Source organism: Lithobates pipiens, unplaced genomic scaffold (assembly GCF_037356315.1).
Source record: "Lithobates pipiens isolate NorthernLeopardFrog02 unplaced genomic scaffold, aLitPip1_a1.2 Scaffold_25, whole genome shotgun sequence".
Lineage (NCBI taxonomy): Eukaryota > Metazoa > Chordata > Amphibia > Anura > Ranidae > Lithobates > Lithobates pipiens.
The window spans coordinates 92,170,777-92,187,978 of record NW_027507787.1 but is presented as its reverse complement, the minus strand read 5'-3'; the positions used below and the strand labels follow the sequence as shown (position 1 = coordinate 92,187,978).

Here is a 17,202-nt window from a genome sequence, read left to right as displayed (position 1 = left end):
ATTTCATCGGATATTCCAATTGTGTGTGGGCTTCATCTGAATTTCTTTTTTTTTTTCAAAAATTCTGATGGACCTAGAAATAGAACATGTTTCAAATCTGTCCGACGGAATCACTTTCTATGGGGAAAACCATTCGTCTGTATGCTATTCCGATGGACTACTGGCTATTGAACTTGCTTTTCTAGTCCCGTCGTACGTCATCGCATTCTAAACAAACGGACTTTGGTGTGATCGTGTGTAGGCAAGTCCGTTTCAGCGGAACTCCGTCGGAAAGACCGCCAGAGTTTATTCTGATGGAAAGTCCGGTCGTGTGTACGCGGCATTACAGGAGAGAATTTCCCTTCCTAGGGGTAGATTTCCTCTCACTTCCTGTTGTCTCTCTTCATTTGTAAGTAAGAGTCGTTTGTAAGTCGATGTTTGTATAGAGGGGACCGCCTGTATTTTTTTCATTGTGTCCTGTGTAAAGGACACAGGTTTTTTTAAGTCTAAGGCGGCGTACACACGGGCGGACTGTTCGCCCAACCTTGTTCGGCAAACAGTTTCATCAAACAGTCCGCTCAAAATTTGCATGAGCGGACTTGCCCACACACGAGCGGACTGTTTGACGAACAAGGTTGGGCAAACAGTTCGCTCAACTTTTGAAATGAACGGACTCGCCCACGTAAGGCGGAGGCAAATCCGCCCATTTCGAGCGCGTGTACAGGTAGGCGGGGCCCGCGAAGGAGACGTCGCGGGCTCCGCCGCCTGGAATGGGCTTAAAGGGGAACCCCAACGCCGAAAAAAATCGGCGTGGGGGTTCCCCCCAAGTCCACACCAGACCCTTGTCCGAGCACGCTACCCGGCCGGCCAGGAAAGGGGGGCGAGCGAGCGCGCCCCCCCTCCTGAGCCGTACCAGGCCGCGTGCCCTCAACATGGGGGGTGCCTTGGGGAAGGGGGGGCCGCGCGGCCCCCCCACCCCAAAGCACCTTGTCCCCATGTTGATGAGGACAAGGGCCTCTTCCCGACAACCCTGGCCGTTGGTTGTCGGGGTCTGCGGGCGGGGGCTTATCGGAATCCGGGAGCCCCCTTTAAGAAGGGGGCCCCCGGATACCGGCCCCCCACCCTATGTGAATGAGTATGGGGTACAATGTACCCCTACCCATTCACCTGTGAACTAAAGTACAATAAAAAACACAACACAGGGGAAAAAATATTTTATTGCACAGCTCCGGGGGTCTTCTCGCCGGACTCCTCCGCTATGTGTGTGTAGCTCTTTTGCTAGCGGAGGAGTCCGGCTTTCTTCCTCCCCGCCGCCGGCCTCTTCTCCCGACTTCGGGGGTCTTGTCCCCCTCTTCGGTTCTTCTGCCGGGCCACCGCGCCTGGTCCGGTGGCCCGGTCTTCTGTCGCCGTCTTCCGTTCTTCTGCCGGGCCACCGCGCCTTCTTGTAGCTCTTTTACAGGCGGTGGCCCGGTCTTCTGTCGCCGCTGTCGTCGCCGCCGCCGCCGCCGCCTTCCGTTCTTGTTCTTCTTCTTGTTCTTCTTCTTCTTCTCCTGGAGATGTTGACTCGACGATCTCTCCGGCCGGAATGCCAGAGCCGCGCTGTGCGGTCACTTATATAGTGACAATGGGGCGGTGTCACATGGTATATGTCACATGGGTTGGTCACATGGGTTGATGTCACATGGGGACTATGACATCGTAAGGGGGCGGGGTCACCATGTGACCAACCCATGTGACATATACCATGTGACACCGCCCCATTGTCACTATATAAGTGACCGCACAGCGCGGCTCTGGCATTCCGGCCGGAGAGATCGTCGAGTCAACATCTCCAGGAGAAGAAGAAGAACAAGAAGAAGAACAAGAACGGAAGGCGGCGGCGACGACAGCGGCGACAGAAGACCGGGCCACCGCCTGTAAAAGAGCTACAAGAAGGCGCGGTGGCCCGGCAGAAGAACGGAAGGCGGCGACAGAAGAACGGAAGACGGCGACAGAAGACCGGGCCACCGGACCAGGCGCGGTGGCCCGGCAGAAGAACCGAAGAGGGGGACAAGACCCCCGAAGTCGGGAGAAGAGGCCGGCGGCGGGGAGGAAGAAAGCCGGACTCCTCCGCTAGCAAAAGAGCTACACACACATAGCGGAGGAGTCCGGCGAGAAGACCCCCGAAGACCCCCGGAGCTGTGCAATAAAATATTTTTTCTCTGTGTTGTGTTTTTTATTGTACTTTAGTTCACAGGTGAATGGGTAGGGGTACATTGTACCCCATACTCATTCACATAGGGTGGGGGGCCGGTATCCGGGGGCCCCCTTCTTAAAGGGGGCTCCCGGATTCCGATAAGCCCCCCGCCCGCAGACCCCGACAACCAACGGCCAGGGTTGTCGGGAAGAGGCCCTTGTCCTCATCAACATGGGGACAAGGTGCTTTGGGGTGGGGGGGCCGCGCGGCACCCCCTTCCCCAAGGCACACCCCCATGTTGAGGGCACGCGGCCTGGTACGGCTCAGGCGGGGGGGGCGCGCTCGCTCGCCCCCCTTTCCTGGCCGGCCGGGTAGCGTGCTCGGACAAGGGTCTGGTGTGGACTTGGGGGGAACCCCCACGCCGATTTTTTTCGGCGTTGGGGTTCCCCTTTAAGCCCATTCCAGGCGGCGGAGCCCGCGACGTCTCCTTCGCGGGCCCCGCCTACCTGTACACGCGCTCGAAATGGGCGGACTTTCCGAGCGGGAACAGTCCGCTCATTTCGAAAGTACAGCGGACAGGCCCACACACGGGCGGACTGTTCGCTCAAACACAGTTTCAGCGGACAGTTTTTCGGAATTTCCGAAAGACTTTGTCCGTCCAACTGTCCGCTGAAACTGTCCGCTGAAAGCCCACACACGAGCGGACTGTCCGCCCAAACACTGTTCAGCGGACAAGGTTGGGCGAACAGTCCGCCCGTGTGTACGCGGCCTTAAAGTGTAAGTTCATCTTTTCTGAAAAAAGGTGTTAGTTACAGCCTGACACCCCCCCCCCCCCCACACACACACACACACACACACACTGTGTTTACCTACCATGGGTGTTATGCTGTCAGTATAGTGCAATATTCTGGGGATTAGAAATCCCCACTCTTCTTTGCTTTTCCTTCTTTCTGAAGTCTTCTGGGACTGATCAGAGCGACTCTGATTGGTCATTGCCGGCATATGACCATTCGGAATCACTCTGATCCGTCTCAAAAGCTGTGCAGAAAGAAGAGGAAGAAAAACAGATTTTAAATCCCTGGACTGCTACACTGGCTGCATGGGATCTGACAGCTCAGCACCTACAAAGGTAGGTACAGCAAAGATGGGGAGGGTGTAGTGTGTTCACCCTTCCTTTTTTTCTGAAAAGGTGAACTAAATCTTTAACCATGGATTATATGTTGCCACCTTCAGGTGAGGACACTAGCAAACAAAGTTGTAGGACAGCACATATAACTCCTGCTCCTAGGATTTCTCGTTTTTTGCTAGTGTCCTGATGTAATGGACAACCTCTCTACTAAAAGTAGATTTCTGGAATATAGCTCTAAAACTACTGAAAGACAAAAGTCTTTGCTTGGTTTTTCACACAAAGAAATCTTTCTCAACTGCATCGTCTTTACTGGGGCGGTATGATTGCAGCTTTCGGATTGGTCGCACTTCAGCAGTTCCTTGGGGAACTTTACCCAAACCTCAATGCAGGAAATGTCTAGAAATGTAGGGCTGGCCTGCCTGTAACATTACCTCTCGGCACTGGGCTCTTCCTGGCAAATCAATCTCTAAAGACCCTCTCCATGAAGGACACTTTTTAAATGGTCTTTTTTGCGGCTCTAGCATAACTTCACCATTTTTTGCATAGCAGGGTGATTTAAGTGCAAGTTCTGAAAGCAATGGCCCACTCTGTGTGGACCCTGCCCTCTGCAGGAGGTACACGCCCCTCTCTGTGGCTTCAGCACTATCTAGCCATAATTAATTAATAATAAAAAAATGGTGTATAATGAATACATTTAAATAAAGCTGTGCCAAAATTAAAGTACTCCTATGTTCCGGCAAAATCCCAATAATAAATAAATCATAAAAATGTCTTTCAATCAGTGGTGTTTTCTTCATGCAATTCTCTTCCTCTGTGTTTGTCCCCTTGTGATACTGATATCCAATAACGCACGTGCTCCCCCCATCATCAGATGTGCGCTCACCTGATATCGTGTGTCCTCCCAATTAAGTTAGGTCAAGAATCGCTTATTGTCCTGCCCAGGCCCATGGTAGGAATTTTCAAATACTCCTCCTTCCTTCTTATTGCTCCTGCATCAATCTCCTCATTATACATCAGATGCAATCATTGCCATTGGGATGAGAAAAAAACAGCAACCCTAGTGCTTATATCGTTTGAGTAAAACACACGTTATTTGCATTAATAAAAAACTACTAGCTGGTGCTTGAAGTCCAGAGGAGAAGAATTGTACACAGGTGATAATGCAATACAGTGTAAAGAGTACAGGCGGTGTTTTATGCATATGCAATGTTTGTTGCGGTGCGCTTCAAGCATCGGCTACATGTGAGTAGTTTTTTATTAGTGTAAATAAAGTGGTTTTTACTCAAACTATATACACAGATATAAGTAGTATGCTTTTCTATGCCACTGTTCGCACCAATGCGATTTGTCATGTGATTTGACAGTTCCAAATCTCATGAAAAGTCGCACCCCATTGTCCGCAATAGAACTGTTCAAATAACTGCGACTCATGTCGCCGTAATTTTGAAAAAGGTTCCGGGACTACTTTTCATTGCAACTTACATAGACTTCTGTTGTATGAAGTCGGAAGCCACAATGAAAGCAGTGCAAATCGCACTGATATGCGGCTTTGAAATCATGCTGAAATAGAGTGACTTCAAAGCAGCACCGGTGTGATTGGGCGCTTACGCCTCATGCACACTGGACGTTTTTACAGCTGGCTTCAGGGTTTTTTTTTCTCCAGCCAGTAACCTCCCCAGCATGTTATCCTATGTCAGTGGCAGCTGGTGTTTATTTCTTTTATGGGGGGGGGAGGTAGGTGCATCGCACAAACACCTAGGCTATTATCAGCGCTCATTCGCAGAAAAAAAAATGGGATGGGGAAAAAAAACAGAACTAATGTATTTCTAAGAGGAGTTTTTAAGTTATAAAAACGCTCCAACTCGAAAAAAACGCAGCTAAACGCTTTTTTTTTTTTTAATGCGGCATTCTGCAGCTAAAGCTACTGACGTTTTTATGATGTCCAGTGTGCATGAGGCCTTATAGGAAGGCTAGAAGCCTTATCAGATTTTTATTGCAGTCTGTGTCACTAATGCAGATTTTACTGCACTTCCTGACTGGTGAAACCATTGTCAGCAGTACAGGAAATGAGGTTAAATCTCTATAAAGCTGGGTATACACTAGTAGAATTTTGTTGAAAATGTTTTCTTTTTAAGAATGGTCATTCAATTTTCTGATCGTTACTGGGGTCAAATAGGCATTGGTTTTTGACCGCAGTGACAAAAAAGGAGCAGGCTGGGAAATTTTTCTTGGACAAATTGTTTCTATTGTATATGTGGTCTTCATCCTGGAAGTTCATTCCAAAATTGAATGTTAAAAGCAAACTAAATTTTGAAGTATTTTCAAACAACATTTGTCAAGCTGTTGAAATGTACAGAGCATTTTCATTCCAAATTCTACTTGTGTATATATCCAGCTTATCAGAGCCCTGGATAACGGTAAAACCACCAATAAGCATTTCAAATCTCCTGCATCTATTCAAAACTAGACTGTTTTTTTTTTTTTTTTGTAAAGTACACTTTAAAAAAAAAAAAATTAGGTTTGTATTCTTGTTAAAGGGGGTTGTAAAGTCTCATGGATTTTCACTTTAATGCATTCAATGCATTAAGGTGAAAAACCTTCTTTGCTACAACTTCCCCCAGAGCTCCCCCCTCCCTTCTTTTCTTACCTGAACCCATCCGTTCCAGCGACGTGCAGGAGCCCAGTGGCTCCATCTGCTGTCTCTGTCCTCATTGGATAGATTGATAGCAGCTGCTGTCAATCAAATCCAGTGACGCGAGGCCGGGTCCTGCTGTCTGTGTCAATGGACGCAGCAACGGGACTCGGGAGCGTGCCTGCACAGGTGCCCACATGGAAAGCGACTCTCTGTAGGGGCACCCAATAAAGATGAGTAGGAAGGAGCGCCAATGGGGCACCCCAGAGGAGGGGGATCGGGGCTGCTCTGTGCACATGTTTGTTATTTTTTTTTTTTAAAGTGCAAACCTTTATAACCCTTTTTAAGCACTGATGGCATTAATAAAACTATTCTTAGTCTTGATTGATAAACCTTTATAAGGGAGATGAATAGTTACAAATTTGTGCTGTCAGATACCTAAACACCTCGTCTCATATTCAGTGGGACCCTCAGATGTTGTCGGTAGACTTTTCTATACATTTTAGTTGTCTGATGGATGAACAAACTATTCCAACTAGCTTGATTATCAAGACTTAAAGCGGTATTAAACCCCAAACCAAAAATGTAATATATTGCAGGTTACCAATCATTAGATGTGGTGGCTACATTAGTATTCTTCTTGTAGACTTTTTTAACCCTCTGTTTTCACCTGGTGATCTGGCCAGTAACACGCCTGTATTGGAGAGACACCACTCTGGAGGAATCCACACAGGGGGCACATTTGGACAGCATTGTCAGCCAGCGGAGAAGGAGTGTTAGTTATTCTAGCAGATTTAAAGCGGGAGTCCGCCGGGACTCCGCGTTTTTTTTTTTTTAAAGTCAGCAGCTACAAATACTGCAGCTGCTGACTTTTAAAATAGTGACACTTACCTGTCCAGCGCGCCCGCGATGTCGGCACCCGAAGCCGATCTCTAGTTCGACACTCGAGTGCTGCCGCCGCCATCTTGGGTATGGGAATCAGGAAATGGAGCCTTTCGGCTTCATTTCCCGGTTCCCTACTGCGCATGTGCGAGCCGCGCTGCGCAATGAGGACGGTCCCCGCTGCCTCTGGGATCTGTGTGTTTCCCAGCAGGCAGCGGGGCACTTGCGGAAGGGCGGGCACTTGCGGAAGGGGGCGGGCACTTGCGGAAAGGGGCGTAATGTACGCCCCTTTCCGCAGAGAGCTAGCCCGGAAGTGGGTGCAGTTACCTGGATTATCCAGGTAACTGCACCCCCCTCCCCCCTGAAAGGTGCCAATTGTGGCGCCGGAGGGGGGAGGAATCCGATGAGCGGAAGGTCCATTTTAGGGTGGACCTCCGCTTTAAATACAATAACAAATTGAAGCAAAACTCCAGCTAATACTTTATAAGCAATTACAGACGTTTTTTGTTCATTTTGGAACAATGTAAGCAGCCCTGTTGGTGTTAAATGGTTTGTTTCATCCCTGAAACTGAATACATCTGCAGGACAGCTTGTTCTTTTAAAAAAAAATAACAGACTAGCAGAATCAGGAGGTGAAAATAAAGGAAAGAAAGCCTATAAAAAGAAAGTTCAGCCATCACATCTAAGAATTGGTAAACTGCAATATAATGTTTGCATTTGCGTTTTTCATACTGCTTTAAATAAGTCTGTCTGCTATCGCTATTAAGAAATTATTGTAAGTGGCCTCATTAGATAGCTTAAAGTGAAGCTGTACTTTGCCCGGGGCTGCTGTTAGAAATCACGAGGCCATCCTACCTGCCATTCCCCCTTCCCGTCCGAAAGTGACTGAGGGCCTATATTTATCAGTCCCTTTCTTTTGCAGCCTCAGCAGCACAGAATAATGAATAGGAAATTCTCTGAGGCTTCCTGCTCATTCACAAACAAACATAGTAAACTATGAAAGATGGACATAGGAGTGATTGGAACCGATCGCTCACTGTGTTTATTCAGGAAAGGAAGGGGCCAGTAAATTACATGTTTACCGGCCCCTTTTGCTGCTCTCTATCCAGAAACCTCTCCTTTGTGCCCATAGTAGCTGCCGGTAAGTGAGGAAAGTAGGGAAGCCGGAAGTGCTGCGGGGGAAAGGGGCAAACGGGGGCCCGGACAGCAGATGGGAGGGGCACATGTGCTATGACCAATCCCCCTGCAGTGCGCAAGGGGAAGGCAGAAGAGGCTCAGTGGATGTAATAAGATGGTATGCCTGGGCCCCTCTTTTGAACTGATGGGCCCATTAGGAGGGCTGGCTGTACTGCCTTATCAGCGGCCCTGGCTTTGCCCAAGTTGCATCAAGCGGTTAGCCTCTTCAATTAACATTGGATTTCTTTCTATAAATTAGAGGTTCTACTGCAGTTTATAGTGTCTGAGCAAAAAACATAACAACTCAAGAATGGATATTAAAATGGAATAAAATATTTTAGTGGTTCAACATCGCAAACACCCAATAAGTAAGGCACCACATCCCTGAAAATTGAAGCATAATTAAAAAACTAGGAAGGGAAATAGGGATTTTGACGGTGCAGGCATTAACTAAATCATAATAAACATTATTGAACTGATTAAAAAATTGTATTACAAATATTTATTTAGTTCAAAATTTAAAATTCATTAACAATTACATTAATGAGAAATAAAAACAAACGGTGGACAGTACAATACAGTGGTTGTTCTCATTAAACACACATTATCCCAACATGTTTCGCAGAGATATTTGCTTCTTCAGGGGATGTGTGGATATTTCAAAAAGATCTACATCAAAAATATAAAATAACATAGTAACAAAATGTTGTCATTAGACACAATGAATAAAGATACATGTGCAGACTTGAGAGAGGGAAGAAAAAAAAAGGGGGGGCTTTTCTGCATTTTGGACCCACCTTTAGCCACTACCAAGGTGATATTATAGGGAATTTGTCCACCTCAACAGTCACCCACAGCCATGTTGGATCGCAGGGGGCTAAAAAACCGGCCAAGAACTATTGAATAATAAGGAATTGAAATAAATTAGTTTGAGAAAAATGGGTAAATATAAGTAAATAAATAAAAGAAATTAAAAGAAATAAAGCAGCCTAAGGGGGGTAAAAACCCTCCCAAATAAGGTAATACCATACTTGAAATACAAAGATACAAAATTACTGTTAAGTACTTACATTGTTTAAAAAAAGAGTGTTGGAATATTAGCAATCGCTTATATTTATTCGAGGATGCTCGTATACCAAAAAGGACACCAGCTGTACAAAGACTAGAATGAAAAAATATTTTTCTCAAGAAAGGGCAAAAATACTGTTGAATAAGTAATGAAGTGTAAACAAAGAGTGTGTGAATAAATAATTGAGAGGGAAGTGAATGGGTTAAGCCTCTCAAAAAGTAACATGCAGGGACACGCAGTGATTAATGAAAAAATAAATGAATAAATGATTAAAATCCCATAGTGGTTTAACAAAACCTCTTAAAAACTTGGTGGAAGAAACAAATAAAAAAAGAAATTGGAGATTGGTGGAAATACAAAAAATTAAAATGGCAAGGAAAGTTGAATTGGAAAGAGAAAAAGTGAAGCCATGTTAAATAGGAGGTCAAAACGATAGTGATAGGGAATGAATGAGACAAATAACTTACTGGTGAATAGTAGAATCTTAGAGGATAAGCGTCACCCTTGGCTAAGGATAGCAAGGGATGACAGTGTAATGGCGGTCTTTTATATGCCCCGCCATTGGGCCGGCGTCTTACGTCACCGACTCGATGTGGACAGAAGAGCGCTAGTGCGCATACTCGACATTGGGAAGAAGGCTGGTAAGCCTACAAACCCCATAGTGCCTCAGGCCGGAAGAAGAAGGGAGGAGGCAGTCACCAGCAACGCCGCAGCCCTAACAAAAGAGTGGTGACGTGTGAGACTGCAACCACCCAGTCAATCCCCCAAACGGACACAGAGGAACAAGGGGAAGAAAGATGGAGCGACAGGAGGGGAGGGATGGCCAGAAATGACCAATCCCCGACCAACCCAATGGGAGGATCGCAGCGCTAGAAAGGGGCAGCGGCACTCAAAGGTGCCTGTGCCCCTGGGCGTCCTGCGATCCACAATGGTAGGGAAACTAGCAAGGTGGACAACCAAGGAGGGCCCCAGAAATGCAAAGAAAACACTATAACAAAAAAATCTAAAAATGGCAACAAATCCCACCGGATCAGGAGAAGTTGACAAATTAAAGAAAACTCTTAAAACTGCACATTACAATATTACATATGATATTCAATGGTCAGACAAAAAACAGTGAAAGAAAATTATGAAATATACCGTATATACTCGAGTATAGGCCGACCCGAATATAAGCCGAGGCCCCCAATTTACCCCCAAAAAAACTGGCAAACTTATTGACTCGTGTATAAGCCGAGGGTGAGACATGCCTGTCCATCCCTGTGTGTGTGTCCGTCCATCCCTGTGTGTCCGTCCATCCCTGTGTGTCCGTCCATCCCTGTGTGTCCGTCCATCCCTGTGTGTCCGTCCATCCATCCCTGTGTGTGTGTGTGTCCATCCATCCATCCATCCCTGTGTGTGTGTGTGTCCATCCATCCATCCATCCCTGTGTGTGTGTGTGTCCATCCATCCATCCCTGTGTGTGTGTGTCTCCATCCATCCATCCCTGTGTGTGTGTGTCTCCATCCATCCATCCCTGTGTGTGTGTGTCTCCATCCATCCATCCATCCCTGTGTGTGTGTGTCTCCATCCATCCATCCCTGTGTGTGTGTGTCTCCATCCATCCATCCCTGTGTGTGTGTGTCCATGTGTGTGTGTGTGTGTGTGTGTGTGTGTGTGTGTGTGTCCAGCCTACCTGTGTCCCGAGCCTCCGTCCCGAGCCTCCGTCCCGTGCCTTGCCTCCTTGCCTCCGTCCCGTGCCGTGCCTTGCCTCCGTCCCGTGTCGTGCCTTGCCTCCGTCCCGTCCCGTGCCGTGCCTTGCCTTGCCTCCGTCCCGTGCCTTGCCAGGATCGCCGCTCTTCGTCGGCGCCTCGGCGGCCATTCTAAAATTCAAAAGCCGCGCCTCCGCCTTCGCCTGTGATAGGCGGAACACTGAATTTCCCAGCAGCCTGTGTTCCGCCTATAACGGACATCGTCTCATCCTCGTCCGTAGTACGAGGATGAGCGGATGTCCGTGATAGGCGGAACACTGTGTTCCGCCTATCACAGGCGAAGGCGGAGGCGCGGCTTTTGAATTTTAGAATGTCCGCTGTCTGTCTGCTCGACACGCTGATCGAGCAGGCAGACAGCGATGACTCGAGTATAAGCCGAGGGGGGCACTTTCAGCCTCAAAAAAGAGGCTGAAAATCTCGGCTTATACTCGAGTATATACGGTAATGTAAAAAAAAAAAGACAAAGAGAAAAAATAATAAATAAATTAAATAAATACAAAAAAAAAAAAAATTTTTTTATATGATGGTCAAAGCTAGAGGACTGGGGGTGAAAAATCACAGAAGAGGTTTAAAGCTTAGGCTTTCATTAAAGCCAGGAAATACTGTGGCCTTAAGATTAAAAATCCATTCCGCGTCATGCTGGAGCAGAATATTATCTACACTGCCCCCTCTAAGATCCAAAGGGATGTGTTCCAAGGTAGAAAATGTAATAAATTTAAGATTGAAAGAATGGAAAAGACCAACATGACAGCTGATGGCAGTTTCCATTTTCTTTTTAATAATAGGTTTGATATGGTCTCTAATCCTAATACAAAATTGTCGCTTTGTTCTGCCTACATAAAATCCTCCACAAAGACAGCGGGCGAGATAAATTACGCCCCGTGTTTGACATGTAACTCGGTGTTTGATGTCGTGCCAATTGCCATTTGGCAGTTTGAATTTTGAATGGGAATTAACATAGCAGCAAACATCGCAGTTTCCACACGGAAAAGTACCATTAGTGACAGTTCTAATGTTTGAGTCTATTTTTTCAAAATGGCTGTGTACCAGTTTATCTTTAAGGGAAGGGACCCTTTTAAAGGTGACTTCGGGGAATTCTTTGATGTATTTCTTAGTAATGGGATCGGACAGTAAAAGTGGCCAAAATTTGTGTAGGATTTCTTTAAACTTCTGATGTTGATTTGAATATCGGGTAATTATTCTAACTGATTCATTTGTATTGGAGCGTCGAGTGGAAAAAATAAGAGATGATCTAGGTTTAGGTTTGACACGATTGTATGCTTGTTTCAAGTATTCACGGCTATAGCCTCTTGTTCTCAATCTCTGATACAGATCATTAGCTGCTAATTGAAAATCTGAATTTTTACTGCAATTTCGCTTTAAGCGTAAATATTGACTATAAGGGATACTATTAACAAGAGAAGTAGGATGAAAGCTTGTAGCATGTAGAACCATATTCCCAGCAGAGGGTTTCCTAAATAGGAAAGAGCTAAGTCTGCCATCACCATCCAAAGAAACGGTTAAATCCAAGAAATCTACTTTAAGTTGGCTGTATTGCATGGTAAATTTTAAATTAAAATTATTACTAGAAATCAAATCAAAGAAATTATTTAGTTATATTTCAGTGCCTGACCAGAAAAAAAGAACATCATCAATATAGCGAAACCACGAGACGATCTTGTCCAAAAAGGGCAACAAGTCGTCTCTCGTAAAAATGTTTTTTTTCCCACCCCCCCAGGTACAGGTTGGCATACGATGGGGCACACTTAATCCCCATCGCAACCCCCTGCATTTGGCGACTTCTCCTGATCCGGTGGGATTTGTTGCCATTTTTAGATTTTTTTGTTATAGTGTTTTCTTTGCATTTCTGGGGCCCTCCTTGGTTGTCCACCTTGCTAGTTTCCCTACCATTGTGGATCGCACAGACGCCCGGGGGCACAGGCACCTTTGAGTGCTGCTGCCCCTTTCTAGCGCTGCGATCCTCCCCTTGGGTTGGTCAGGAGGGATTGGTAATTTCTGGCCATCCTTCCCCTCCTGTCACTCCATCTTTCTTCCCCTTGTTCCTCTGTGTCCGTTTGGGGGATTGACTGGGTGGTTGCGGTCTCGCACGTCATTTATTTATTTACACACTCTCTTTGTTTACGCTTCATTACTTAGGCTCGGTTCACACAGGGGGCGACACGACTTGCCGCGCCGCGACCTCAGCGGCGACTTGCAAACGACTTCTGTATAGAAGTCAATGCAGGTCGCCCAAAAGTAGTACAGGAACCTTTTTTCTAAGTCGGAGAGACTCGAGTCGCTCCTCTTAGAACGGTTCCGTAGTACAGAACGGGGGCGACTTGTCAGGTCGCGGCGCGGCAAGTCGCGTCGCCCCCTGTGTGAACCAAGCCTTATATAACAGTATTTTTGCCCTTTCTTGAGAAAAAATATTTTTTCACTCTAGTCTTTGTACAGCTGGTGTCCTTTTTGGTATACGAGCGTCCTCGAATAAATATAAGCGATTGCTAATATTCCAACACTCTTTTTTTAATCAATGTGAGTACTTAACAGTAATTTTGTATTTCAAGTATGGCATTACCTTATTTGGGAGGGTTTTTACCCCCCTTAGGCTGCTTTATTTCAGGAACCTTTTAATTTATTTTATTTATTTACTTATACTTACCCATTTTTCTCAAACAAATTTATTTCAATTCCTTATTATTCAATAGTTCTTGGCCGGTTTTTTAGCCCTCTGCGATCCAACATGGCTGTGGGTGACTGTTGAGGTGGACAAATTCCCTATAATATCATCTTGGTAGTGGATGCAGAAAAGCCCCCCCCCCCCTTTTTTTTTCTTCCCTCTCTCAAGTCTGCACATGTATCTTTATTCATTGTGTCTAATGACAACATTTTGTTACCATGTTAGTTTATATTTTTGATGTAGATCTTTTTGAAATATCCACACATCCCCTGAAGAAGCAAATATATCTGCGAAACATGTTGGGATAATGTGTGTTTAATGAGAACAACCACTGTATTGTACTGTCCACCGTTTGTTTTTATTTCTCATTAATGTAATTGTTAATGAATTTTAATTTTGAACTAAATAAATATTTGTAATACAATTTTGTAATCAGTTCAATAATGTTTATTATGATTTAGTTAACGCCTGCACCGTCAAAATCCCTATTTCCCTTCCTAGTTTTTGAATTATATTAAAATGGAAGTTTATTTCCAATTTCTATTACTTACAATATAGTTCTGTCCTAGGAGCCCACCTCCCTTAATTTCTAAAATGCTCAGCTAGCAATCCTGTTCCCACCTGCTTGGACATATGTGGTAGTCTTCAAGGCAGGTGCTTTCTTCAACTTACAGAAAGATGGCACAACCGCACCTATCCTCCATATTGTGGAGGTTTACTGCTGATTTCTATACCAAATACAGTAAAACCTTGGATTGAGAGTAACTTGGTTTGAGAGCTTTTTGCAAGACAAGCAACATTTTTAAATACATTTTGACTTGATATCCAAGCAATGTCTTGATATAGAAGTAGCGTCATGTCACAACTGAGTATAAAAGAGAAGAGAGGCACCTCTAAGTGTAGCAATATGGTTACATTTAATAAAGGTACATTTAGCAAGTCACATGGTTGATGATTAAAACAGACACATCTAAGTATGCAGGCATCCGGGTAAAGCTGTACACATAGACCGTTTTCCTCACCGCCATTGGCATCATGCCTTCTACTCTGCACTTCAAGAGTGCTTCAAGCCTGGCTTTCAGATCGCTCTACTGCAAGGTAGTCTTCTTGGTCACGATTGCAGACTGACAGCGGTGAGAGCTGGTGGTGTAGGGAATGGTCAATGTCAGGGATATACAATTAGCGGACCTCCAGCTGTTGCAAAACTACAAATCCCATCATGCTCTGTCTCTGGGTGTCATGCTTGTGGCTGTCAGTCTTGCTATGCCTCATGGGACATAGTTCTGCAACAGCTGGAGGTCCGCTAATTGCATAACCTTGGTCAATGTGGACAGCTTTACCCCAGATGCCTGCATACTTAGATGTTCCTCTTTTAATAATCAACCATGTGAGTTGCTAAATGTTGTACCTCCATTAAATGTAACCATATTGCTACACTTAGAGGGGCCTCTCTTCTCTTTTATACTCTGTAGCTCCATCTGGAGTTTGCTTCTAATCCACTTGTGGAGGGTGCCATTTGTGGATGGACACATCCTGATCACATTGCTATAATCTTTTTATATGGACTATAAAGGGAAGGATTTATGAATAAGTGGTTGTGGAACGAATCATCTGAGATTCCATTATTTCTTATGGGGAAATTCGCTTTGACATACAAGTGCTTTGGATTACTAGCATGCCTCCAGAACGAATTATGCTCACACTCCAAGGTTTTACTGTAGAGTTCTTTTAGAGCTAATGTAATTTCATGTTCTTTTTCCTAGATGGAGGTCTACCTGCCTACGAGCCCAATGGATATCCCCTTCCTGCTTACCATTTAAAAGATAGATACAAAAACCTTTTCGTTATGGAGTCCACCCAGAGCAGGGCAAGCAGCGTTGATGAAAGAGAACTGGAAAATAATGGGGGAAAAAACCTTTCCAGTTCCGAAGACAGTGTCCAGGCCGTCCCTATTAATACAAAGTCTCCAGTTGCCAACAAAGCAGCACATTGCATTACAGATAAAAACTTCCCCTGCTCCGAATGTGGGATCTGTTTTTCCAGCCAGCAAAAACTGGACTTCCATCGCAGGCTTCATACGGCGAGAAAAACATATCCTTGCACAGAGTGTGATAAAAGCTTCCTAGCAAAACAACAGCTTGAGAGTCACCAGATCACTCACACAGGAATCAAATGCATCAGCTGCGCTGAGTGCCACAAATCCTTTGCAAGCAAGGGTTCCCTACTTGTTCATCAGCAGCGTTACTGCCTAAAGGCACAATATTACAGATGCTCGGCATGTAGACAAGACTTTGAAAGGAAGCATGAATTGGAGGACCACATGAAGAGCCATCTAATGTTACAAAGCCAGGCCACCTGTACTGAATGTGGAAAGCACTTCCTCCACAAAGGGAACCTTAAAGCTCATTACCGAATTCACACGGGAGAAAAACCATTTGTCTGTCTAGAATGTGGAAAAAGTTTTGCATACAAGTCCCACCTTGTTTCCCACCAGCGCTATCACACGGGGGAGGGGATAACATGCCGTTATTGCGAGATGTTTTTTGTGGACAGGGCACGTCTTGTGGAACATGAGCGCATTCATACTGGAGAAAAGCCGTTTGCTTGTTCTGAGTGTGGGAAGTGTTTCAACAGAAAATATCACCTCATAACGCATCAGAGGACTCACACGGACGTTCGGCCATTTGGGTGTACTGCTTGCGGGATGCTTTTTACGTCTAATGCAACTGCAGAAAGGCATATGAAGGAGAGTAGATGCAAAAACCAAAAAGCCTTAAAGGGCCGAAAGTGATTGTAAAGTCTTGTTTTTTTTTCTATTAAAATAAAAAACATATCATACTTGCCTGCTCTGTGTAGTGGATTTGCACAAAGCAGCCTGGATATTCCTCTTCTAGGGTCCCTGGTTGGAGCTCCTGGGCCCTCCCTGCTGTGGGTGCCCCCACAGCAAGCAGCCTGCTATGGGGGCACCCGAGCCGAGCAGCAGCTCCGTGTATTCTTTTAGACACGGACCTGTGGTTCGGTCCCGCCCCCTCTCTCTCCCGATTGGCTAATTGAATTTGACAGCAGTGGGAGCTTATGGCATCGCTGCTGTGTCTCAGCCAATAGTGAAGGAGAGTCCCAGGCGGCCAAGGCACTTGTGGACATTGCTGGATAGAATGCAAAGATAAAAAAAAAACCTTCTGACTTTACAACCACTTAAGTTAAATGCCAGGTTGTTTACACTATGTTAAAGTGGACTTTCAGTCATTTTTTCATCTTTTGATCTATTCAATTTTTTGCCATTATTGTTGTTTTAACTTTGGATAGTAAAATATTTTTTTCCTGCCAGTAAATACATCATACAGCCCACCTCCGGTTTCTTGTCTGGTCATTAGCCTAGGCTTATGACATCATGCACAGTTGTCTCTGTCTCATGAGAGTTTGCCAGGAAGGGAATAAGAGGGCCAATGACAGCCGCAGAGCTGGAGGTGTGTGTTTGTGTAAATCCAGAAAGTGAACAGGCAGCGGTTTCAGCTGCCCTCAGTTAAAATGGTTGCAGCCAGACTCAGTGGAGGGAGATTTCTGCAGCATATTTGGCAAGTACAGAATCCCAGTGTATATATAAAATGATATGCAAAGTGTTTGGAGGGAAGCTTCAGAATGGCAAAGATGTTTTTATTACAAATTATGTGACCATACTGCAGTTCCTCTTTAAAGAGATTTAAATAGGACATTTCAGTCCTATAGGG

The 17,202-nt window shown here is 45.4% G+C and overlaps 1 protein-coding gene across 3 annotated transcripts in view; it reads left to right on the top strand.

The window, feature by feature from the left end:
- Positions 1-16,822, top strand: part of LOC143930392 (uncharacterized) — a 70,980-nt gene extending 54,158 nt beyond the window's left edge. For all 3 annotated transcript variants that reach the window (XM_077454679.1, XM_077454680.1, XM_077454681.1), the window contains one exon: positions 15,238-16,822. In XM_077454679.1, the coding sequence (XP_077310805.1) occupies positions 15,238-16,265 (1,028 nt within the window). In that variant the 3' untranslated portion in view covers positions 16,266-16,822. The remainder of the gene's footprint in view (positions 1-15,237) is intronic.
- The last annotated feature ends 380 nt before the right edge of the window (positions 16,823-17,202 follow it).